The sequence below is a fragment of the Rhinoraja longicauda genome, chromosome 20, assembly GCF_053455715.1.
Source record: "Rhinoraja longicauda isolate Sanriku21f chromosome 20, sRhiLon1.1, whole genome shotgun sequence".
Taxonomy (NCBI): domain Eukaryota; kingdom Metazoa; phylum Chordata; class Chondrichthyes; order Rajiformes; family Arhynchobatidae; genus Rhinoraja; species Rhinoraja longicauda.
Window position 1 is genome coordinate 2,009,490 of NC_135972.1, and position 25,385 is coordinate 2,034,874.

General features: G+C 47.7%; 1 protein-coding gene across 1 annotated transcript; it reads right to left on the reverse strand.

Annotated features, from left to right (window-relative positions):
• Positions 1-677: 677 nt before the first annotated feature.
• LOC144603326 (uncharacterized) lies at positions 678-18,646 on the reverse strand. Its single transcript, XM_078416456.1, has 6 exons — positions 18,356-18,646; positions 12,965-13,359; positions 11,769-11,870; positions 4,825-4,892; positions 4,454-4,723; positions 678-2,644 (listed from the first exon to the last, which is right to left on the reverse strand). The coding sequence occupies exons 2-6, from the start codon at positions 13,350-13,352 to the stop codon at positions 2,612-2,614; spliced, it is 861 nt and encodes a 286-aa protein (XP_078272582.1). The 5' UTR covers positions 13,353-13,359; positions 18,356-18,646; the 3' UTR covers positions 678-2,611.
• Between the last annotated feature and the right edge of the window lie 6,739 nt (positions 18,647-25,385).

Sequence of the window (25,385 nt, forward strand, 5' to 3'; positions counted from 1 at the left end):
CTCTGCCCGATAATTAATTACTTGGAATTAAATAATTTCACGATTCATAATCTTAGTTACTAAAAGACAAGTCACAAGTTCATCTTTAGTATTAAATCTGTAGTAATAATGGTAGAATATTTTGCCAAATTTACATTCTGTAAACCATGAAAATAGGTCACTGGTGTCTCCCATTGGGCGGCACAATAAAGGATTCATTGTTCTGATGGGAACTGAACATTGGCAGATAGATTCTCCTGTTAGAGTACCGTACAAGAGATATGGACTAACAAAAAACATTTTAATGTGATATAATGAGTACAAAAATAGAGATTCTACTCAACATGGTAGCACGGTGGCGCAGCAGTACAGTTGCTGCTTTACAGTGCCTGGGACCCAGGTTCGATCCTGACTCCGGGTGCTGTCTGCACGGAGTTTATATGTTCTCCCCCTGATCGCGTGGGTTTTCTCCGGGTGCTCCAGTTTCCTCCCAAATTCTAAAGAAGTACATGTTTGTAGGTTGTGTAGGAAAATAACAGCAGACGCTGGTACAAATTGAAGGTATCACAAAATGCTGGAGTAACTCAGTGGGTCAGGCAGCATCTCAGATTTTCAGAAGCCGATTAACCTACAAACATGTATCACAAAATGCTGGAGTAACTCAGCGGGTCAGGCAGCATCTGAGAATACTCCAGCATTTTGTGATACATGTTTGTAGGTTAATCATATTTCAGATGCTGCCTGACCCGCTGAGTTACTCCAGCATTTTGTGATACATGTTTGTAGGTTAATCGGCTTCTGAAAATTGTCACCCGTGTGTAGAATAGAACCAGTGTACAGGTAATCGCTGGTTGGCGTGGACTCAGTGGACCAAAGGACCTGTATATCTAAAACTAAAAAATCAACTGATATTCAAAATTCATGCTTCAGAGAGATTTGCAAAGAACCATGTGGGAAGCATTAACTTGCAGGGGAGACTGTTGATGTTTTCATTGATTCCTGGGACATTGACACCTATCCTTTCTCTCCAGAGATGCTGCCTGACCAGCTGTGTTACTCCTGCACTTTGTGCCTATCTTTGGTATAAACCAGCACCTGTACTTCTTTGTTTCTACATTTTGTACTTGGTTTAGTTTAGAGATGCAGCACGCAAACACACCCTTCACACTAACCGCCGATCACCCGTTCACACTAGTTCTGTGTGATCCCTATTTTCTCATCCACTCCCTACACACTAGGGGGCAATTTACAGAGGGGCCGATTAACCTACAGACCAGCACGTCTTTGGGATGTGGGAGGAAACCGGAGCACCCGGAGGAAACCCAGGCGGTCATGGGGAGAACGTGCAAACTCCACACAGACTGCACCCGTGGTCAAGATGGAAGGCAGGTCTCTGGTGCTGTGAGGCAGCAGCTCTACCTGCTGCACACTGTGCTGCCTTCAAACAGAAAGCTGTCGTCCACATCGGACTGCTCAGGAGTGGAAAGTAACAGTCGAGTCAAGTGCATTTTTCTATTTTAAATCTGGATAACACCCAATTAATCCCGAAAGACAAATACAACCAAACGTTCAAAATACAAATTTCACAATTGGCACCATCTTTAGTCAATTCTTACAGGAATGATTCCCGATGGTGAAATATCCCAGGAGTGCACAGATCATTCTCAATATTGGCTCATTCTGCCTGTTATCATCAAGATGCACACACAGGCACAGAGGCACACACGCAAAAACATGCAGACACACAGGCACACGGAGACTCACGCACACAGACACACACACACAGGCAGACACACACAGGCAGACACATGCAGACACACATGCACACGCACACACACAGACACACGGTGACACGCACAGACACACACACACAGGCAGACACACACGCACACACATGCAGACACGTAGACACAGAGACACATAGGCACACACATGCAGACACAGAGACACACATGCACACGCACAGAGACACGGGGACACACGCTCACACAGACACAGAGACGCACACACACACACACAGACACGCACACACACACAGAGACACACGCACACACACAGAGACACACGCACACACACACACGCACGTACACACACATGCAGACACACAGGCAGAGACTCGGAGACACAGACACACACCTATGTGCACAGGCACACACACACAGGCAGTGACTCACAGGCACACATCTGTGTGCACAGGAACACGCACACACACAAGAAATTACGATTGCTTTGTGGGTGGGGGTGGGGGGAGGGGGTAGGGGGAGGGGGTAGGGGGTGGGGGTAGGGGGTGGGGGGAGGGGAGGTGGGGGAGGGGAGGTGGGGGAGGGGAGGGGGGGGGGAGGGGAGGGGAAACTCATCCAACAAGATAACCTGAGTTGACGTGTGTTCCCACAGCTTATTGCCCTTTTGAAGTTACATTGGATTAAAAAGGCAGCTTTTAGTGAGATTCCAGTTAGTGCACCAGAGGTGAATGAACACGGTAAGTCATTATAATAAATGCTCGCAGTGACAATCTCTACATCTTGGTCTCCTGCTTCACGGCACCAGTCACTGCTGCAAGAAACATGTCTGTGGAAGTGCAAGGGGAAGTGTCTGCTCGTTCCAAGAACTTTCACATTCTGCTGTCGGGCTATTAGTCAACATGCTGCTCTTCCATTATCATATCCTGTAAAGGGGGGGGACATACAATTGAATTAACAACTGCACAACAGACATTAAGTATGGTTTCAATAAGTTAACCCCAACTAGAATGTGATCAAAGGCAAACTGCCTTTGACAGTTTTCAAAGGAGTTCAATAATAAAAGACAAAGAAATGAAAGGTAGAGCAGACTTGGATTGTATTCTCTGGAACGTCAGAAGTTGAGGGGAGACCCAACAGAGTATATTAAATTATGGTTCAGGTCACACAGTGATACAGCGTGGAAACAGGCCCATCAGCCCAACTTGCCCACACCGGCCAACATGTCCCAACTACACTAGTCCCACCTGCCTGCGTTTGGTCCATATCCCTCCAAACCTGTCCTATCCATGTACCTGTCTAACTGTTTCTTAAATGTTGGGATAGTCCCAGCCTCAACCACCTCCCCTGGCAGCTTGTTCCGTACACCCACCACCCTCTGTGTGAAAAAATATACCCCTCGGATTCCTATTAAATCTTTTCCCCTTCACCTTAAACCTATGTCCTCTGGTCCTCGATTCACCTACACTGGGTAAGAGACTCTGTGCATCTACCCGATCTACTGTTCCCTGTTCTAAAGTTGTGGTTTGCAGAGCAAGGGAAAGCTTGAATAAACAGTTTGTGGAGGAAGAGGATGTACATTATAAACAGAAGTAAATCATTCAAAGAGTGGGAAGATGCAAGTCATACGCTGTTTACAGGAGGAAAGTTGTCATCAATAGGTGGCAGAGTGAGATGTGGTACTAAACATTTCACAGAGTGCAGAGAAGAACGTTATAAACAGCTTTCTGAGTTTAGTTTTTTTATTAGTTTAGAGATACAGAGCGGAAACAGTCCCTTCGGCCCACTGAGTCCGCACTGACCAGCGATCCCCGCACACTAACACTATTCCACACACACTAGGGACAATTTGCATTTCTACCAAGCCAATTAACCTACAAACCTGCACGTCTTTGGAGTGTGGGAGGAAACCGAAGATCTCGGAGAAAAACCACGCAGGTCACTGGGAGAACGTACAAACTCCGTACAGGCAGCACCCTGCTGCCGGAGGGGGAGGGAGAAGGTTGTTATAAGCACTGCCTTTGCTTGCGACGGCACCAAGCAGTGTGGCGTACCATGTGCTGGGTGACTATGGGAAGGTGACGTCTGCAGGCCTACAACAGCCTGGGCCTCGCCTAGACCGGGCACCGCTCACAACAACTGAAGCACAGACTGGACTTGGAACATGGTGCCAAGCATGGAGCCTCTTGCATGTGGGCTGAATGGACTCTTGCTGGTCAACTGCTATTTGGGGGTGGCATCGTGATACTCCATTGGACACTTTGTAAAGTAATTTCACTGTGCATTTGCGACATTAGAAATATAGAAACATTCGGCCCTTCGAGCCAGCACCGCCATTCATTGTGATCATGGCTGATCATCCACAATCAGTGACCTGTGCCTGCCTTCTGTGTCTGAAGAAGGGTCTCGACCCGAAACTCAGTAACTCAGCAGGTCAGGCAGCATCTTAGGAGAGAAGGAATGGGCGACGTTTCGGGTAGAGACCCTTCTTCAGCGCGGTCTCGGTGGGCCGAGGCGCCTGTTTCCACGCTGTATCTCTAAAGTCTAAAGTAAAAGATCAGAATTCCAGAGTCTCGGGTGTCAGGGGTTGTGGGGACAAGGCAAGAGAATGGGGTTAGGAGGGAGAGATAGATCAACCATAACTGAATGGCAGAGTAGACTTGATGGGCCGAATGGCCTAATTCTACTCCTAATTCCTTATGACCGTACGACCTTAATTTGCTGCAATCACTCACCCATCCTCCCTTTTCCTTGACCCAGTTGGAGAAGTTTTCCCGTAAATAGACTTCTCCGTAGCCCATGATCAGAGCCATTGGCAGGTTGGCATAGACAGCAAAATTGGTCGTTGCATGTACAACAAACGCAAACTGCTTCAACTTGTCCTTGGCCTCAGCCTCAGCATCCACAGGCAAGGCCGTCTGGAGGGCATAATCCATTATCTTCTTGAAAAACGAGAATGAAGGCTTGTCACCAAATAGTTTGCCAAACTGGGGGTCCTTCTTTATCTAGCAAGAGAACAATGAAACAACAATGAAAAACAAAAGCCAGCTCAGCTAAAATAATGATGTTCAGAATACAATACAAGAGACATGCCACAATCAATTACTTTATCATCAATCGAATCTCCTTCGGCAGTCAAGAACTCAACGATCCGGTCGATGGTTTTCTGTTTATCTGTAAAACAAAAATATCTGTAGTTAGAAAAGAACAACATTCAAGATCAGTTTATTGTCACGTGTACCAATTAAGGTACAGTGAAATGTGAGTTCCCACACAGCCGTCCTAAGTGAAAAGCAACAAGACACACAGCCACATAAAATGAAATTTAACATAGACAACCACCACAGCGGATTCCACATTCCTCACTGTGATGGAAGGTAAAAAGTTCAATCATCTTCCTCTTTGTTCGCCCGCGGTCGGGGCTGTTGGACCGTCCGCAGTCGCCGCTGCCGACTGTCCGAGGCCCTCGCGTCGGGGCGATCGAAACTCCCGCGTCGGGACGGTTGAAACTCTCTCCGCGGCACGGAGCTCCCGAGTCGGCCTCTTCTCACCAGAGACCGCGGGCTTCACGGTGTTAAAGTCCACAGGCCGCGGTTGGAGCTCTCCACAGTCGATCCTCGGCAAAGGAACGCAAGCTGCACGATGTTGAAGTCCGCGCCCGCGGCATGAAGCGCCGGGCCGGTCTCCTGGAAAGGCCGCCAACTCCTCGATGTTAGGCCGCAGTGGGGACGGAGATACGATACGGAGAAAAATCACATCTCCGTTGAGGTAAGAGATTGAAAAAAAGTTTCCCCCAATTCCCCCCCCACCCCGCATAAAACAAACCAAGGAACACTAAAACATACTTTTAACACAGACTTAAAATAACAAAAAGAAGGAAGGACAGAAAGACTGTTGGCGAGGCAGACAGTGCTGGTGGCGCCACCTGGTGTTTTTGAACATAGAATGTACAACAGTACAGCACAGGAACAGGCCCTTCAGCCCACAACGTCTCTCTTTGCCAAACATGATGCCAAGTTAAATTAATCTCATCTGTCAATATGTGATCCATATCCCTCCGTTCCCTGCATATGCAAAGGCAATGGGAGGATTTAAACTAATATGGCAGGGGGATGGGAGCATGAGCAGAGAGACAGAGGGGTGTAAAATGAGGGTTGAAGCAACAGGTAGCAAGGTGAAAAGTAAAAGTGACAGGCAGACAAATCCAGGGCAAAAATCAAAAAGGGCCACTTCTCAACATAATCGTATAAGGGGTAAGAGTGTTGTAAAAACAAGCCTGAAGGCTTTGCGTCTCAATGCAAGGAGTATACGTAATAAGGTGGATGAATTAAATGTGGAGATAGTTATTAATGATTATGATATAGTTGGGATTACGGAGACATGGCTCCAGGGTGACCAAGGCTGGGAGCTCAACATCCAGGGATATTCTATATTCAGGCGGGATAGACAGAAAGGAAAAGGAGGTGGGGTAGCGTTGCTAGTTAGAGAGGAGATTAAAGCAGTGGAAAGGAAGGACATTAGCTTGGAGGATGTGGAATCGATATGGGTAGAGCTGCGAAACACTAAGGGGCAGAAAACGCTAGTGGGAGTTGTGTACAGGCCACCTAACAGCAGTAGTGAGGTTGGGGATGGCATCAAACAGGAAATTAGAAATGCGTGCACTAAAGGTGCAGCAGTTATAATGGGTGACTTCAATCTACATATAGATTGGGTGAACCAAACTGGCAGGGGTGCTGAGGAAGAGGATTTCTTGGAATGTTTGCGAGATGGTTTTCTAAACCAACATGTCGAGGAACCAACGAGAGAGCAGGCCATTCTAGACTGGGTATTGAGTAATGAGGAAGGGTTAGTTAGCAGTCTTGTTGTGCGAGGCCCCTTGGGCAAGAGTGATCATAATATGGTGGAGTTCTTCATTAGGATGGAGAGTGACAAAGTTAATAAAGAAACAAGTGTTCTGAACTTAAAGAAAGGTAACTTTGAGGGTATGAGGCGTGAATTGTCCAAGATAGACTGGCAATTGATGCTGAAAGGGTTGATGGTGGACATGCAATGGAAGGCATTTAAAGGTCGCATGGATGAACTACAGCAAGTGTTCATCCCAGTTTGGCAAAAGAACAAACCAGGAAAGGTAGTGCATCCGTGGCTAACAAGGGAAATCAAGGATAGTATTAAAACAAAAGATGAAGCATATAAATTAGCCAGAAAAAGTAGCATACCAGAGGACTGGGAGAAATTCAGAGTCCAGCAGAGGAGGACAAAGGGCTTAATTAGGAAAGGGAAAATAGATTATGAGGGAAAACTGGCAAGGAACATAAAAACACTGCAAAAGCTTTTATAGATATGTGAAGAGAAAAAGATTAGTTAAGCCAAATGTAGGTCCCTTGCAGTCGGAAACAGATGAATTGATCATAGGGAACAAGGAGATGGCAGACCAATTGAACAAATACTTTGGTTCTGTCTTCACTAAGGAAGACATAAACCGTCTGCCGGAAATAGCGGGGGACCGGGGGTCTAATGAGATGGAGGAACTAAGGGTAATCCAGGTTAGTCGGGAAGTGGTGTTAGGTAAATTAAATGGATTAAAGGCAGATAAATCCCCAGGGCCAGATAGGCTGCATCCCAGAGTGCTTAAGGAAGTAGCCTCAGAAATAGTGGATGCATTAGTGATAATTTTTCAAATCTCTTTAGATTCTGGAGTAGTTCCTGAGGACTGGAGGGTAGCTAATGTAACCCCACTTTTTAAAAAGGGAGGGAGAGAGAAAACAGGGAATTATAGATCAGTTAGCCTAACATCGGTAGTGGGGAAAATGCTAGAGTCAGTTATTAAAGATGTGATAGCATCACAATTGGAAAGTGGTGAAATCATCGGACAAAATCAGCATGGATTTACAAAAGGCAAATCATGTCTGACGAATCTTATAGAATTTTTCGAGGATGTAACTAGTAGAGTGGATAAGGGAGAACCAGTCGATGTCTTGTATCTGGACTTTCAGAAGGCCTTCGACAAGGTCCCACATAGGAGATTGGTGTACAAACTTAAAGCACACGGTATTGAGGGTTCAGTGTTGAGGTGGATAGAAAATTGGTTGGCGGACAGGAAGCAAAGAGTAGGAATAGACAATAGAAAATAGGTGCAGAAGGCCATTCGGCCCTTCGAGCCAGCACCGCCATTCAATGTGATCATGGCTGATCATTCTCAATCAGTACCCCGTTCCTTCCTTCTCCCCATACCCCCTGACTCCGCTATCCGTAAGAGCTCTATCTAGCTCTCTCTTGAATGTATTCAGAGAATTGGCCTCCACTGCCCTCTGAGGCAGAGAATTCCACAGATTCACAACTCTCTGACTAAAAAAGTTTTTCCTCATCTTTGTTCTAAATGGCCTACCCCTTATTCTTAAACTGTGGCCCCTGGTTCTGGACTCCCCCAACATGTTTCCTGCCTCTAACATGTCCAACCCCTTAATAATTTTATACGTTTCGATATCCTTCTAAATTCCAGTGTATACAAACCTAGTCGCTCCAGTCTTTCAACATACGACAGTCCCGCCATTCCGGGAATTAACCTAGTAAACCTACGATGCACGCCCTCAATAGCAAGAATATCCTTCCTCAAATTTGGAGACCAAAACTGCACACAGTACTCCAGGTGCGGTCTCACTAGGGCCCTGTACAACTGCAGAAGGACCTCTTTGCTCCTATACTCAACTCCTCTTGTTATGAAGGCCAACATTCCATTGGCTTTCTTCACTGCCTGCTGTACCTGCATGCTTCCTTTCAGTGACTGATGCACTAAGACACCCAGATCACGTTGTACGTCCCCTTTTCCTAACTTGACACCATTCAGATAATAATCTGCCTTCCTATTCTTACCACCAAAGTGGATAACCTCACACTTATCTACATTAAACTGCATCTGCCATGCATCCGCCCACTCACACAACCTGTCCAAGTCACCCTGCAACCTCATAGCATCTTCCTCACAGTTCACATTGCCATCTAGCTTTGTATCATCGGCAAATTTGCTAATGGTACTTTTAATCCCTTCATCCAAGTCATTGATGTATATTGTAAATAGCTGCGGTCCCAACACCGAGCCTTGCAGTACCCCACTAGTCACTGCCTGCTATTCTGAAAGGGACCCATTTATCCCCACTCTTTGCTTTCTGTCTGTCAACCAACTTTCTATCCATGTCAGTACCCTACCTCCAATACCATGTGCTCTAATTTTGCCCACCAATCTCCTATGTGGGACCTTGTCGAAGGCTTTCTGAAAGTCGAGGTACACCACATCCACCGGCTCTCCCCTGTCAATTTTCCTAGTTACATCCTCAAAAAATTCCAGATTAGTCAAGCACGAATTCCCCTTCGTAAATCCATGCTGACTCTGAACGATCCTGTTACTGCGATCCAAATGCTCCGCAATTTCATCTTTTATAATTGACTCCAGCATCTTCCCCACCACTGATGTCAGACTAACTGGTCTATAATTTCCCGTTTTCTCTCTCCCTCCTTTCTTAAAAAGTGGGATAACATTAGCTACCCTCCAATCCACAGGAACTGACCCGGAATCTATAGAACATTGGAAAATAATCACTAATGCGTCCACAATTTCTAGAGCCACCTCCTTAAGCACCCTGGGATGCAGACCATCAGGCCCTGGGGATTTATCAGCCTTGAGTCCCATCAGTCTACCCAAAACTTTTTCCTGCCTAATGTGGATTTCCTCCAGTTCCTCTGTCACCCTAGGATCTCTGGCCACTAGAACATCTGGGAGATTGTTTGTATCCTCCTTAGTGAAGACAGATCCAAAGTACCGGTTCAACTCGTCTGCCATTTCCTTGTTCCCCATAATAAATTCCCCTGCTTCTGTCTTCAAGGGACCCACATTTGCCTTGACTATTTTTTTCCTCTTCACGTACCTAAAAAAGCTTTTACTATCCTCCTTTATATTATTGGCTAGTTTACCCTCGTACCTCATCTTATCTCCCCGTATTGCCTTTTTAGTTATCTTCTGTTGCTCTTTAAAAGAGTCCCAATCCTCTGGCTTCCCACTCTTCTTTGCTATGTTATACTTCTTCCCTTTATTTTTATGCTGTCCTTGACTTCCCTTGTCAGCCATGGGTGCCTCTTACTCCCCTTAGAATCTTTCCTCCTCTTTGGGATAAATTGATCCTGCAACTTCTGCATTATTCACAGGAATACCTGCCATTGCTGTTCCACAGTCTTCCCTGCTAGGGCCTCCTTCCAGTCAATTTTGGCCAACTCCTGCGTCATGCCTCCGTAATCCCCTTTGCTATACTGTAATACTGACGGAATACTGAAGGAATAAACGGGTCCTTTTCGGAATGGCAGGCAGTGACTAGTGGGGTACCGCAAGGCTCAGTGCTGGGACCCCAGTTATTTACAGTGTATATTAATGATTTGGACGAGGGAATTGAATGCAACATCTCGAAGTTTGCGGATGACACGAAGCTGGGTGGCAGTGTTAGCTGCGAGGAGGATGCTAGAAGGCTGCAGAGTGACTTGGATAGATTAGGCGAGTGGGCAAATGCATGGCAGATGCAATATAATGTGGATAAATGTGAGGTTATCCACTTTGGCGGCAAGAACAGGAAAGCAGAGTATTACCTGAATGGTGACCGATTAGGAGAAGGGGAGATGCAACGTGACCTGGGTGTCATGGTGCACCAGTCAATGAAAGCAAGCGTGCAGGTGCAGCAGGCAGTGAAGAAAGCGAATGGTATGTTGGCATTCATAGCAAGAGGATTTGAGTTTAGGAGCAGGGAGGTTCTACTGCAGTTGTACAGGGCATTGGTGAGACCGCACCTGGAGTATTGTGTGCAGTTTTGGTCTCCTAATCTGAGGAAAGACGTTCTTGCCTTAGAGGGAGTACAGAGAAGGTTCACCAGATTGATCCCTGGGATGGCGGGACTTTCATATGAAGAAAGACTGGATAGACTAGGCTTGTACTCGCTGGAATTTAGAAGACTGAGGGGGGATCTTATAGAAACATATAAAATTCTTAAAGGGTTGGAGAGGCTAGATGCGGGAAGATTGTTCCCGATGTTGGGGGAGTCCAGAACCAGGGGTCACAGCTTGAGGATAAGGGGGAAGTCTTTTAGGACCGAGATGAGAAAACATTTCTTCACACAGACAGTGGTGAGTCTGTGGAATTCTCTGCCACAGAAGGTAGTTGAGGCCAGTTCATTGGCTATATTTAAGAGGGAGTTAGATGTGGCCCTTGTGGCTAAAGGGATCAGGGGGTATGGAGAGAAGGCAGGTACAGGTTACTGAGCTGGATTATCAGCCATGATCATTTTGAATGGCGGTGCAGGCTCAAAGGGCCGAATGGCCTACAGGTGCACCTATTTTCTATGTTTCTATGTTTCTATATCCAAGTACCAATCTAAAAGCCTCTTAAACACTATTATCTTATCTGCCTCCAAAACCACCCCTGGCAGCTCGTTCCAGGCACCCACCCCCCTCTGTGTAAAAACATCTCACCCCACGTATCTCCTTTAAACTTTGCCCATTTCATCTTACAAGCTATTGCCCCTCGTCTTGGACCATTTCCACCCCTGTAAAAAGGTGTACCTTACCCTATCCAAGGCTCTTATAATTTTACATTCTTGTATCAGGGAGACCTCAGCCCCTGACGTTCCAGAGGAAAAAATCCGAGTCTGCCCAACGTTTCCGTGTATCTAGCACCCCTCTAAAGACCGACACAAAAAGCTGGAGTAACTCAGCGGGTCAGCAATATTTGTGGACAAATGGAATAGGTGACGTTTTGGGTGGAAACCCTTCTTCAGATTTGAAGAATATCCTCTCTAATACCTCTCGAATACCAACCTAATCCTTCGAGAATTTTAGAAACATAGCAAAATAGATGCAGGGGTAAACTATTCGGCCCTTCGTGCCAGCACCGCCGTTCAATATGATCATGGCTGATCATCTAAAATCAATACCCCGTTCCTGCTTTTTTTCCCCAGATCCCTTGATTCCTTTAGCCCTATGAGCTAAATCGAAGGTTTATTCTTGCCGACTGCTTACCTGGTGAATCTACTTCCAAACTGGTAGAATGCAGCATCTTAAATGAAACTGGTGCACTCAGAACATCATGCAACATTTCAGCCACCTCGTGAGGGTCGGTTTCTGAAACGAGAAGCATGGAAGTATTAGAGAATAAGCTGATGGCTCAGATGCCTCGTGCAGATTTCTATTTACAAAGCACAAGCTTTTAGTTTAGTTTAGTTTAGAGATACAGCGCGGAAACAGGCCCTTTCGGCCCACCGGGTCTGCACTGACCAGCGATCCCTGCATACTAACACTATCCTACACCCACATTCCATAAATCCAGCACCCTCTGTGTGAAAAATGAAATTAAATCTTTCCCGTCACTTTAAACCAGTGTCTCCTGGTTCTTGATACCCCTGCCTTGGGTAAAGGACTCTGTGCATTTATTCTCCTGATGGTCGATGGATAAAAATGTATTTTCCTCCGTTCACCTTCGGTCAGCAGCTTTACATTAAGTCGTGTCTCAGCACGGTGGCGCAGTGGTAGAGTTGCTGCCTCAGAGCGCCAGAGACCTGGGTTCGATCCTGACTACGGGTGCTGTCTGCACACAGTTTGCACATTCCCCCTGTGAGCACATGGGTTTTCTCCGGGTGCTCCGGTTTCCTCCCACACTCCAAAGACGGTGGGTGAATTGGCCTTCTGTAAATTGGAAGGGTCTCGACCCGAAACGTCACCCATTCTATCTCTCCTGAGATGCTGCCTGACCTGCTGAGTTACTCCAGCATTTTGTGAATAAATACCTTCGATTTGTACCAGCATCTGCAGTTATTTTCTTACACCCCCTGGTGCGTTGGATTAGTAAGGGTGTTCTTGATTAGTAAAGGTTATGGGGAGAAGGCAGGAGAATGGGGTTAGGAGGGAGAGATAGATCAGCCATGATTGAATGGCGGAGTAGATTAGATGGGCTGAATGGCCTATGGCTTATGAACTAGGGCCGAACTAGTGTATAGGTGATGGCTGGTCGGTGCGGACTCGGTGGGCCAAAGGGCCTATTTCCATGTGTAGGAAAGAACTGCAGATGCTGATTTAAATCGAAGGTAGACACAAAATGCTGGAGTAACTCAGCGGGTCAGGCAGCATCTCTGGAGAGAAGGAATGGGTGACGTTTCGGGTCGAGACCCTTCTTCAGACCGATGTCAGGGGAGGGGGTGGGGTGGGGTCCCGGCACTCACCACATTCTAGTTCAGGAACAACGATGTCCATCGAAGGGCCCTCTGCCTGCGGAATGGCTTCACTCATTCCTCCCTCCAGTTCATTCTCACTCGATGACTGAGTTCGTACACACCTCGGAAACAACATGTTCCACTTGGATCTCCGCCGGTGGGAGCGGTGCCTGGTGCTGCTCTCTCTGTGGGCTGTAATGGTCTCAGGGTGACCCGATGTACCCCGACACATCATCCTCCTCCTCCTACCTGACAGCGGTTTTGATCGCCCGCCGCCGGCCTGGGGCGGCGTTAATTTATCCCCAGGACAGGTCCTTTCTGCGTAGGCCATCAATACTCTGTACTCAAAGCTGTCATCCTGTACAGAGTTGCTCTCCGCTGCGTCGGCCAAACCCATGATTCACCTGAAAAATAAAATATTTGACTACGGTCATCTTCTCCGCAATATATCGTACACCTTCCTTGATAATATGATGCGGGGGTTGGTGAGACCAACACGCACAGATGAAGGACAACTTTTCAACCTGCCTTAAATACCAGAGGGCATAGCTTTAAGATGAGAGGGGGAAAGTTTAAAGGAGATGTGCTGGGCAAGGTTTTGTTTTACACAGAGGGTGGTGGGTTCCTGGAACACAGTGACATGGGCAGTGATGGAGGCTGATTCGATAGTGGTGTTTAAATGGCTTTTAATGTAGGAAAATAACTGCAGATGCTGGTACAAATCGAAGGTATCACAAAATGCTGGAGTAACTCAGCAGGTCAGGCAGCATCTAGGAGAGAAGACTGAAGAAACATCAGTCTGAAGAAGGGTCTCGACCCGAAACATCACCCATTCCTTCTCTCCTAGATGCTGCCTGTCCCGCTGAGTTACTCCATCATTTTGTGATACCTCAAATGGCTTTTAGATAAGTTTAGGTTTATTATTATCACGTGCGCTGAGGTACAGTGAAAAGCTTTGTTTCGCATGCTATCCAAAGAGATCAGATTACATAAAAGATTGCAAGATGCAGCATGGAGGACAAGTCAATGGGTATTTTTAAGGCAGGGATTTGTGGGAAGGAACTGCAGATGCTGGTTTAACCCGAAGATAGAAGCAAAATGCTGGAGTAACTCAGCGGGACGGGCAGCATCTCTGGAGAGAGGGAATGGGTGACGTTTCGGGTCTTCTTCAGATCTTTAAGGCAGGGATTGACAGATTCTTGATTAGTACAGGTGTCAGGGGTTATGGGGAGAAGGCAGGAGAATGGGGTTAGGAGGTGAAGATAGACTAGCCACGACTGATTGGCAGTATAAACGATGGGCCGAATGGCCTAATTCTGCTCCAATATCTTATGGAAATGTTACCTGCCCATTCCCTCCGCAGATGCTGCCTGACCCACTGTGTTCTTCCAGCACTTTGTGTTTTGCTCAAGATTCCAGCATTCGAGTCATAGAGTGACACAGTGTGGAAACAGGCCCTTCGGCCCAACTTGTCCACACCAGCCAACATGTCCCAGCTACACTAGTCCCACCTGCCTTTGTTTGGTCCATATCCCTCCAAACCTGCCCTATCCACCTACATGTCTAAATGTTTCTTAAATGTTGGGATCATCCCAGCCTGAACTCCCTCCTGTACACCAGCATCTGCAGTTCCTTGTGCCTGTGTCAATGCCTCACACAGATGATAGGGCAGATTTCCGACATTTCCGTCACCTACAACGGGACCCCACCACTGGCCACATCTTCCCATCCCTTCCCCATTCTGCGTTTCGCAGAGACCGTTCCCTCCGTAACTCCCTGGTCCACACGTCCCTTCCTACCCAAACCACCCCATCCCCGGGCACTTTCCCCTGCAACCGCAGGAGATGCAACACCTGTCCCTTTACCTCCCCCCTCAACTCCATCCAAGGACCCAAAACAGTCTTTCCAGGTGAGACAAAGGTTCACCTGCACCTCCTCCAACCTCATCTATTGCATCCGCTGCTCTAGATGTCAACTTCTTTACATCGGCGAAACCAAACGCAGACTCGGCGATCGATTCGCCCAACGCCTTCGCCCAGTCCGCCTTAACCAACCTGATCTCCCGGTGGCCGAGCACTTCAACTCCCCCTCCCACTCCCAGTCTGACCTTTGTCATGGGCCTCCTCCAGTGCCATAGTGAGGCCCACCGGAAATTGGAGGAACAGCACCTCATATTTTGCTTGGGCAGCTTGCAGCCCAGCGGTATGAACATTGACTTCTCCAACTTTAGATAGTTCCTCTGTCCCTCTCTTCCCCTCCCCCTTCCCAGATCTCCCTCTATCTTCCTGTCTAAAAATTATAGAATTTTTCGAGGATGTAACTAGTAGAGTGGATAAGGGAGAACCAGTGGATGTGTTATATCTGGACTTTCAGAAGGCTTTTGACAAGGTCCCACATAAGAGATTAGTATGTGGGTTCAGTATTGATGTGGATAGAGAACTGGCTGGCAGACAGGAAGCAAAGAGTAGGAATAAACGGGTCCTTTTCAGAATGGCAGGCAGTGACTAGTGGGGTACCGCAAGGCTCAGTGCTGGGACACCAGCTATTTACAATATATATTAATGATTTCGACGAGGGAATTGAATGCAACATCTCCAAGTTTGCGGATGACACGAAGCTGGGGGGCAGTGTTAGCTGTGAGGAGGATACTAGGAGGCTGCAAGGTGACTTGGATAGGTTAGGTGAGTGGGCAAAGGCATGGCAGATGCAGTATAATGTGGATAAATGTGAGGTTATCCACTTTGGTGGCAAGAACAGGAAAGCAGACTATTATCTGAATGGTGGCCGATTAGGAAAAGGGGAGATGCAACATGACCTGGGTGTCATGGTGCACCAGTCATTGAAAGTAGGCATGCAGGTGCAGCAGGCAGTGAAGAAAGCGAATGGTATGTTGGCATTCATAGCGAGGGGATTTGAGTATAGGAGCAGGGAGGTTCTGCTGCAGTTGTACAGGGCCTTGGTGAGCCCACACCTGGAATATTGTGTGCAGTTTTGGTCTCCTAACCTGAGGAAAGACATTCTTGCCGTAGAGGGAGTACAGAGGTTCACCAGATTGATTCCTGGGATGGCAGGACTTTCATATGAAGAAAGACTGGATAGACTCGGCTTGTACTCGCTGGAATTTAGAAGATTGATGGGGGATCTTATAGAAACTTACAAAAATTTTAAGGGGTTGGACAGGCTCGATGCAGGAAGATTGTTCCCGATGTTGGGGAAGTCCAGAACAAGGGGTCACAGTTTAAGGATAAGGGGGAAGTCTTTTAGGACCGAGATGAGAACGTTTTTTTCACACAGAGAGTGGTGAATCTGTGGAATTCTCTGCCACAGAGGGTAGTTGAGGCCAGTTCATTGGTTATATTTAAGAGGGAGTTAGATGTGGCCATTGTGGCTAAAGGGATCAGGGGGTATGGAGAGAAGGCAGGTACAGGATACTGAGTTGGATGATCAGCCATGATCATATTATCATATCATATCATATCATATATATACAGCCGGAAACAGGCCTTTTCGGCCCTCCAAGTCCGTGCCACCCAGTGATCCCCGCACATTAACACTATCCTACACCCATTAGGGACAATTTTTTTAAACATTTACCCAGCCAATTAACCTACATACCTGTACGTTTTTGTAGTGTGAATGGCGGTGCAGGCTCGAAGGGCCGAATGGCCTACTCCTGCACCTATTTTCTATGTTTCTATGTCTCCACCTATATCCTTCCTTTGTCCCGCCCCCCTGACATCAGTCTGAAGAAGGGTCTCGACCCGAAACGTCACCCATTCCTTCTCTCCTGAGATGCTGCCTGACCCGCTGAGTTACTCCAGCTTTTTGTGAATAAGATGGAAGGGCAGAGCTCGGCCCTCTGGGTGGTTCCAGCTAACATTTCTTAGTTTCATTTTCACCCGTTGCCTCTGGGCTTCACGCACAAAATGCTGGAGTAACACAGCAGGTCAGGAAGAAGGGTCTCGACCCGAAACGTCACCCATTCCCTCACTCCTGAGATGCTGCCTGACCCGCTGAGTTACTCCAGCATTTTGTGACACCTTCGATTTGTACCAGCATTAGGGTAAGGGTTAGTGCAGTTATTTTCCTAGTTTAAACAGCCACATAACCTGTGGCACACAGACCCACAGCACAACTTTAAAACTTCGCTTGTTATATAAGCAAACTTGTTTTTCAAAGCCAATAATTCCTTACAAAAGGGAGTCTAGTCTTAGCACCTTTATTTATTAAATTAATTCACGCTGTTTTTTTCCATTAAAGACAATAGACAAATAGGTGCAGGAGGAGGCCATTCGGCCCTTCGAGCCAGCACCGCCATTCAATGTGATCATGGCTGATCATTCTCAATCAGTACCCCGTTCCTGCCTTCTCCCCATACCCCCTGACTCCGCTATCCTCAAGAGCTCTATCTAGCTCTCTCTTGAATGCATTCAGAGAATTGGCCTCCACTGCCTTCTGAGGCAGAGAATTCCACAGATTCACAACTCTCTGACTGGAAAAGTTTTTCCTCATCTCAGTTCTAAATGGCCTACCCCTTATTCTTAAACTGTGGCCCCTGGTTCTGGACTCCCCCAACATTGGGAACATGTTTCCTGCCTCTAACGTGTCCAACCCCTTAATAATCATACGTTTCGATAAGATCTTCGATAACATGGAGTCTATGTCGTAGACAAACGCAAATATACACTATGTGGAGCAAGGAACTGCTGATGTTGGTTATCTCGGCAAGTCAGGAGGGTTTCATTGACCTGATTATGTCCCACACAGAACAATGAAATTCTTACTGAAGGCAGACACAAAATGCTGGAGTAACTCAGCGGGACAGGCAGCATCTCTGGGGAGAAGGAGTGGGTGACTAATTTAATTTACTGTATTCATCTATTTGTTGTGTTAAAAAAAAAAAAATCTATTGTCAAGTCAATTGTATTTGTATAGCACATTTAAAAACAACCCACGTTGACCAAAGTGATGTACATCTGATTAGGTACATCTGATTGTGTTTTGTTGTTTAAACATAATCCGCAGGCGTTGCCACTTTCATTTCACTGCACGCCTTGTGTGTGTGTGTGTGTGTGTGTGATAAATATACGTGACTTGGCTTGTTTCGGGTCGAGACCCTCCTTCAGCAGAGCATGTAAACAGAGTGTACACTCTGCAGCCCCCCAGTACTCTGTGACTCCCTTCGGCAAAAACAAAAAGACATTCGCTGTTTCCCTGAACAGCGACCCCGACCCCCACCCCCGGCCCCGACCCCGGCCCCGACCCCGACCCCGGCCCCGACCCCGGCCCCGACCCCGGCCCCGACCCCGGCCCCGACCCCGACCCCGGCCCCGACCCCGGCCCCGACCCCGACCCCGACCCCGACCCCGACCCCCGGCCCCCGGCCAAACACTCACTCACCCTTCAAGCTTGGGAACCAAGTGTGTTCTCACTCTTCAAACGTCGTCGTCGTCGAGTGCCAGCAGTTACTCCGTGAAAAGGTCAAGTCCGAGCCTGTCGCCGCCTCTTTATTAATAATTAACAAATCAATATCTTTCTCTATTTCCCCCCCTGTGTTTAAATGTTCCAACTTCCACCCGTCTCCCGCCGCTTGTAAACACACGGCCGGGAAACCAGACAAGACAAGGAGTAGCACAGCCCTGACAAGGCTGATATACTCACAGGCAGCTCTCTCCCTCCCTCTATTCCCTCCCTCTATTCTCTCCCTCTATCCCCCCTCTCTCCCTCCCCCTCTCCCTCCCCCTCTCCCCCCCCTCTCCCTCTCCCCCTCCCTCTCCCTCTTTCTCTCTCCCTCTTTCTCTGTCTCTCCCTCCCCCTCTCTGTGTCTCTCCCTCTCTCCCTCTTTCTCTATCTCTCTCTCTCCCCCACTCTCTCTCTCCCCCCCTCCCTCTCCCTCTCTCTGTCTCTCTCTCTGTCTCTCCCTCTCTCCCTGTCTCTCTCCCTCTTTCTCTCTCCTTCTTTCTCTATCTCTCTCCCCCTCTCCCTCCCCCACTCTCTCTCTCTCTCCCCCTCCCTCTCTCTGTCTCTCTCCCTCTTTCTCTCTCTGTCTCTCCCTCTCTCTCCCCCTCCCTCCCTCCCACTCTCTCTCCCCCTCCCTCCCTCCCACTCCCTCCCTCCCACTCTCTCTCCCCCTCCCTCCCTCCCACTCTCTCTCCCCCTCCCTCCCTCCCACTCTCTCTCCCCCTCCCTCCCTCCCACTCTCTCTCCCCCTCCCTCCCTCCCACTCTCTCTCCCCCTCCCTCCCACTCTCTCTCCCCCTCCCTCCCACTCTCTCTCCCCCTCCCTCCCTCCCACTCTCTCTCCCCCTCCCTCCCTCCCACTCTCTCTCCCCCTCCCTCCCTCCCTCTCCCTCCCTGGCCCGTCTGGCTCCACATCGCTGCAGGTCCGAGATTGGTTATCCCGTTTCCAACACACCAATTGCAAACGGGCTCCACCCGGAACAAAATGCTGGGAAACGGCAGCAGAAGAGGCAGCAACTGTGGAAAGTGAAACCTATGTTTATTGTCCAGAAGTTGGAGAAGTAAGAATGCCCTCCCCCCCTCCAGTCCGAGGAAGGGTCCCAACCTCTAACATCACCTCTCCTTGTTCTCCAGAGATGTTGCCTGACCGGCTGAATTACTCCAGCACTTTGCCTTTCTTTGGTATAAATCAGCGCCTGCATTTCTTTGTTTCTACAAATGGGAAATTTCTCAATTGTTTTTAGTCGTAGAAGCAAGGAATTGCAGATCCTGATTAATACACAAAAAGACACAGAGTGCTGGAGTAACTCAGCGGGTCAGGCAGCATCTCTGGAGAACAGGATGGCAGAGCGGTAAAGTTGCTGCCTTACAGCACCAGAGACCCAGGTTCAATCCTGACTACGGGTGCTGTCTGAATGGAGTTTGTCCGTTATCCCTGTGACCGCGTGGGTTTTCTACTGTTCCAGTTACTTCCCATATTCCAAAGATGTACGGATTTGTAGGTTAATTGGCTTCGGTAAAAGTTGTAAATTGTCGCTGGTGTGTAGGATAGTGCTAGTGTATGGCGAGATCGCTGGTCGGCGTGGACTCGGTGGGCTGAAGAGGTTGTTTCCGTGCTGTATCTCTGAACTCTAAAGTAAAGTCTAACTGCAGATTCTGAAATCTTAAGCAAAACACAAAGTGCTGGAGTAACTCAGCGGGTCAGGCAGCATCTGTGGAGAACATGGATAGGTGACGTTTCACAGAGTGCTGGGGTAACTCAGCGGGTCAGGCAGCATCTGTGGAGAACATGGATAGGTGACGTTTCACAGAGTGCTGGAGTAACTCAGCGGGTCAGGCAGCATCTGCGGAGGGAATGGGCAATGGATGTTTCAGGGTCGGGACCATTCTTCAGATTCTCAGCATGAAGCTTTCACTTCCAATTTATTGCAAACAGTAATGTATAAATAGCAATAAAAATGCAGCAAATGTACGTGGGTGCAAGCATTTTTAGATTTGAAAATCAACTTTCACATTTGAAAATAAAAGCGTTATTAGCACAGGAGTGCCGACTAATTGTGGTGTGGTGGTTATGGTGACAAAGTGACTGAGCAGTTCATACTGTGCGAATGGTAATCGTTGATGTGGAACCATTGTGACTGCCTCCAGAGGAAAGAAAGATGGATTGAGAATGAGGAGCTGCAGATGCTAGAATCTTGAGTAAACGACAAAGTGCTGGAGGAACTCAGCAGGTCAGGCAGCATCTGTGGAGGTAATTGTCAACTATCTCACTCCCAAATAAGGGACAACGGGTGACGTCACCACCCTGCGCCCCACGTGACCTCACCCCGCCAGCAGCCATGTGCTCCCGGTTCACCAATGGCGGCCGCCCGGGAGGCAGGTTGCTACGCAACCTCCGTTAGGCGGTGGCCGGGCCTACACTGTCCGGGCCTACACTGTCCGGGCCTACACTGTCCGGGCCTACACTGTCCGGGCCTACACTGTCCGGGCCTACACGGTCCGGGCCTACACGGTCCGGGCCTACACGGTCCGGGCCTACACTGTCCGGGCCTACACTGTCCGGGCCTACACTGTCCGGGCCTACACTGTCCGGGCCTACACTGTCCTGGCCTACACTGTCCGGGCCTACACTGTCCGGGCCTACACGGTCCGGGCCTACACTGTCCGGGCCTACACTGTCCGGGCCTACACTGTCCGGGCCTACACTGTCCGGGCCTACACTGTCCGGGCCTACTGTGTCCGGGCCTACTGTGTCCGGGCCTAATGTGTCTGGGCCTACACTGTCTGGACCTACAATGTTTCTAACACTGTCCGGACGAACATTGTCGAGACCTACAGCGTCCGGGCCTACAGCGTCCCCCGGGCCTAATACAGGACCAGGGCGGTCCCATACGGGACAAACCAATTTAGCCCTGAATACGGGATGTCCTGGCTAATACGGGACAGTTGGCAACCCTGGAGGTAATGTATAGATGACGTTTCGGATTGGGTCCTGTCAAAGATAAATTGCAAAGCTTCAAGAAGACAGCGAGGGATGTTGACAGCTGGAGGGTTAAAAATGCTTCATGTCCTCTTCATGTGTTCTAATAATTCTGTGCTTTAAAGAGGTTGCGTAGCTAACACTGCACTCTACTTTAGTCAGATTCTGTTCTCTGTTGCCAAAGGACAAATGGCAATCGTAAAACAGTAAAATAAGGTCGCAAGGGTGACTGGACATTTGCTTCTCTGTAACGGTGTGTGATTGGGCTGCATCTGTCTGCTGGGTCTTTCAGAGGTGCACGATGTTTATTTGTTACAAGACCATTAGGAAGGAGGAAAAGTTCTAAATTGCCTTCCGCAACAAACAAAACATCAAATGAAGATTCTGTACAAAAACAGATGAATCTTTGCCCTTTAAGCATTCTCCTAGATTGCTCCCAGTAATCACTGTATTTAGCACTCTTGAATACAGTCTTGATTAGTCTTGAATAAAGTCTTAAGTCTAGAGGGCACATTGACGGCCTGGTTCGGCAACGTGAACGTCCAGCAGCGGAGAAGACTGCAAAAAGTTGTGAACACTGCCCAGTCCATCACCGGCTCTGACCTCCCCACCATCGAAGGGATTTATCGCAGTCCCTGCCTCAAAAAGGCAGCCAGCATCATCAGAGACCCACACCACCCTGGCCACACTCTCACTGACCCACACCCCCCTGGCCACACTCTCACTGACCCACACCCCCTGGCCACACTCTCACTGACCCACACCACCCTGGCCACACTCTCACTGACCCACACCACCCTGGCCATACTCTCATCTCACCCCTGCCATCGGGAAGAAGGTACAGGAGCCTGAAAACTGTAGCGTCCAGGTTCAGTAACAGCTTCTTCCCTGCAGCCATCAGGCTGTTAAACACCGCAACCTCAAATAAGCTCTGAACTACGATAGACTATTATTATTTTTATTATTATTATTATTAACAGTGTACTATGTTTACATATTCTGTTGTGCTGCAGCAAGCAAGAATTTTGTTTAATCTGGGACCTAAGACAATAAAACATTAGACAATAAAGATGAGAGGAGATCTTATCGAAACGTATAAGATTATTAAGGGGTTGGACACATTAGAGGCAGGAAACATGTTCCCAATGTTGGGGGAGTCCAGAACAAGGGGCCACCGTTTAAGAATAAGGGGTAGGCCATTTAGAACTGAGATGAGGAAAAACCTTTTCAGTCAGAGAGTTGTGAATCTGTGGAATTCTCTGCCTCAGAAGGCAGTGGAGGCCAATTCTCTGAATGCATTCAAGAGAGAGCTAGATAGAGCTCTTAAGGATAGCGGAGTCAAGGGGTATGGGGAGAAGGCAGGAACGGGGTACTGATTGAGAATGATCAGCCATGATCACATTGAATGGCGGTGCTGGCTCGAAGGGCCGAATGGCACCTATTGTCTATTGTCTATAAAACACTCTTGACTCTTGATTGTCGTGCCTGATCGTTGGATAGTGTTTTAAAGTTTCCTTTAACAGCCCCTTCATCAGAAGGAAGGCTTACCCTTTGTGATGCCCTTTCATCTCCGGCTCACAGAGGTTGAAGATTATCCAGTTGCTTCACCCGTTCAGTTCCCTCTGTTTAAAACTTGTTTTTTTACAATCGTATCAAGGCGAGGTTTTACCAAATTTAAACGTTTACTTGGAATCACTTTATGTAATGTAAGAGAATGTTTCCACGCCCAAAAGTTCCAATACTCTCACTTGGCCTGTCTTGCTTCTATGAAGACATGTAAACATATTTACCATGGAGGGAATTTTGCGTTGAGTCCTTTTCTAAACGACAGTCCAGTTGGGGAGTTTACACGCCCGGGGTTTTTTGGTAAATTTCCGATTTATTTTGAGATCTCAAATGAAGCAGCTATAAGTGGGGGGCTACCTGAAATAAAGGCTGATTTTTGACACTGTTGATATGTGCCAACTCTTGCGAAATGCTTGCGAATGGCCCCTTTGGCACAACAGGAACAACACTGCTGTTGGATTATAGACCTTCGTGTAGTCAGCGTGATCGTTCATATCATCGCCTGTGAAGGACAAAACCCAGTTTAAACAAAATCCTTAAATGCTTTTAACATGTTTTATTTAAACATTAAATAGCAAGATTAGAAACTTACAAATAAAAATAAACAAGGCTGGAATAGAAAGTACTTGGTCTGTTGGCTTGTCATCGGTATTGGTGTGTTATTGTCACGTGTAATGAGGCACAGTGAAAGCTTTTGTTTGCAGCATCTGTAGGGGGGGTGGACAGGTGATGTTTCTGGTCAGGACTCTACAGACTCAGTTCCTCCAGCACTTTGTGTTTTGCTCGGGATTCCAGCATCTGCAGTTTGTTGTGTCTCCAGTGACCAGGTAACCTTGTTTACAGCTAATCCCCACGGTCTCCCAGGTTTTCCCCCATTAGCCGACCCCTCGCCCATCCTCCCTTCAATCTAACAAACCTTTTTTTGCTCCATCCCACTTCTGACGAAGGGTCTTTAGCCCGAATATTAACACTATTTCTCTTTCCACAGATGCGGCCTGAACTGCTGAGAATTTGCATCATTTTCTCATTTTATCAAAACCTAATTGAATCACAACATCAAACACTGAATATGTCTGAAGAAGGAACCTAATGCAAAACATGGCCTGAACATTCTTTCCACAGATGCTGCCTGACCCATTGAGTTCCTCCAGCACTTTGTGTTTGGCTCAAGGTTCCGGCATCTGCAGTTCTTGTGCCTCGACTGATCATGTTTGGCTGCTCCTGGCATTGAGAATTTTTTTTAATTCTGGAAAAGTTTCTGCAAGAGTTCTGCCTCACCCGGGTTCAACCCTGACCTCGAGTGCTGTCTGTGTGGAGTTAGCATGTTCTCCCAGTGACCGCATGAGTTTCTTCCGGGTGCTCTGGTTTCCTCCCACATCCCAAAGACGTGCAGGTTTTGTAGGTTAATCGACCCTCTGTAAATTGCCCCCTGGTGTGTAGGGAGTGGATGAGAAAGTGGGATAACACAGAACTAGCGGGTGAATGGGTGATTGATGGTCGGCGTGGGCTTGGTGGGCTGAAGGGCTTGTTTCCATGCTGCATCTCTCTAAACTAAAACATTCAAACTGTTAAAGTATTGAATATGTGTAAGATGGAAATGCTGGTTTAAACCGAAGATAGACACAAAAAGCTGGAGTAACTTAGCGGGACAGGCAGCATCTCTGGAGAGAAAGAATGGGTGACGTTTCGGGTCGAGACTCTTCTTCAGACTGACCCTTGTACTTCTTGGTAAAGTATTGAGATGCACAAAGCAACAGATGCTGGAATCTTGAGATCTTTGTGCCCTTTGTGTTTTGCTTTTAGTTGAAGTATTGAAATTTATTTATTTTTAATCAAAAAGTCCCAAAAGCATAAAATCATTTAAGTAATCAGATAATTTTAGAGATCCAAGAAGGGTCTCGACCCGAACCTTCACCCATTCCTTCTCTCCCGAGATGCCGCCTGTCCTGCTGAGTTACTCCAGCATTTTGTGTCTATCTTCGGTTTAAACCAACATCTGCAGTTCCTTCTTACACATATTCAATACTTTAACTGTTTGAATGCTTTAGTTTAGAGAGATGCCGCATGGAAACAGGCCCTTCGGCCCACCAAGCCCATGCCGACCACTGATCACCTGCTCACGCTAGTTCTATGTTATCCCACTTTTTCATCCACTCCCTACACACCAGGGGGCAATTTACAGAGTCCAATTAACCTACAAACCTGCACTTCTTTGGGATGTGGGAGGAAACCGGAGCACCCGGAAGAAACCAGCATCTGCAGTTCCTTCCTACACATTTACTAAATTACTTCCCTCTGTGGCAATGATGGACTGCAAGGATTATAGACAATAGGTGCAGGAGGAGGCCATTTGGCCCTTCAAGCCAGCACCGCCATTCAATGTGATCATGGCTGATCATTCTCAATCAGTACCCCGTTCCTGCCT

Bases quoted from the DNA above. Each gene is read 5' to 3' on its own strand.
- LOC144603326 (XM_078416456.1), bottom strand. From the start codon at position 13,352: ATGGGTTTGGCCGACGCAGCGGAGAGCAACTCTGTACAGGATGACAGC. The intron at 4,893-11,768 runs GTAAGCAGTCGG...TTTGTTTTACAG, and splicing joins TTTGGAAGTAGATTCACCAG to ATAAACAGAAAACCATCGAC. The intron at 2,645-4,453 runs GTGAGTGATTGC...CCCCCTTTACAG, and splicing joins TCAAGGAAAAGGGAGGATGG to GATATGATAATGGAAGAGCA.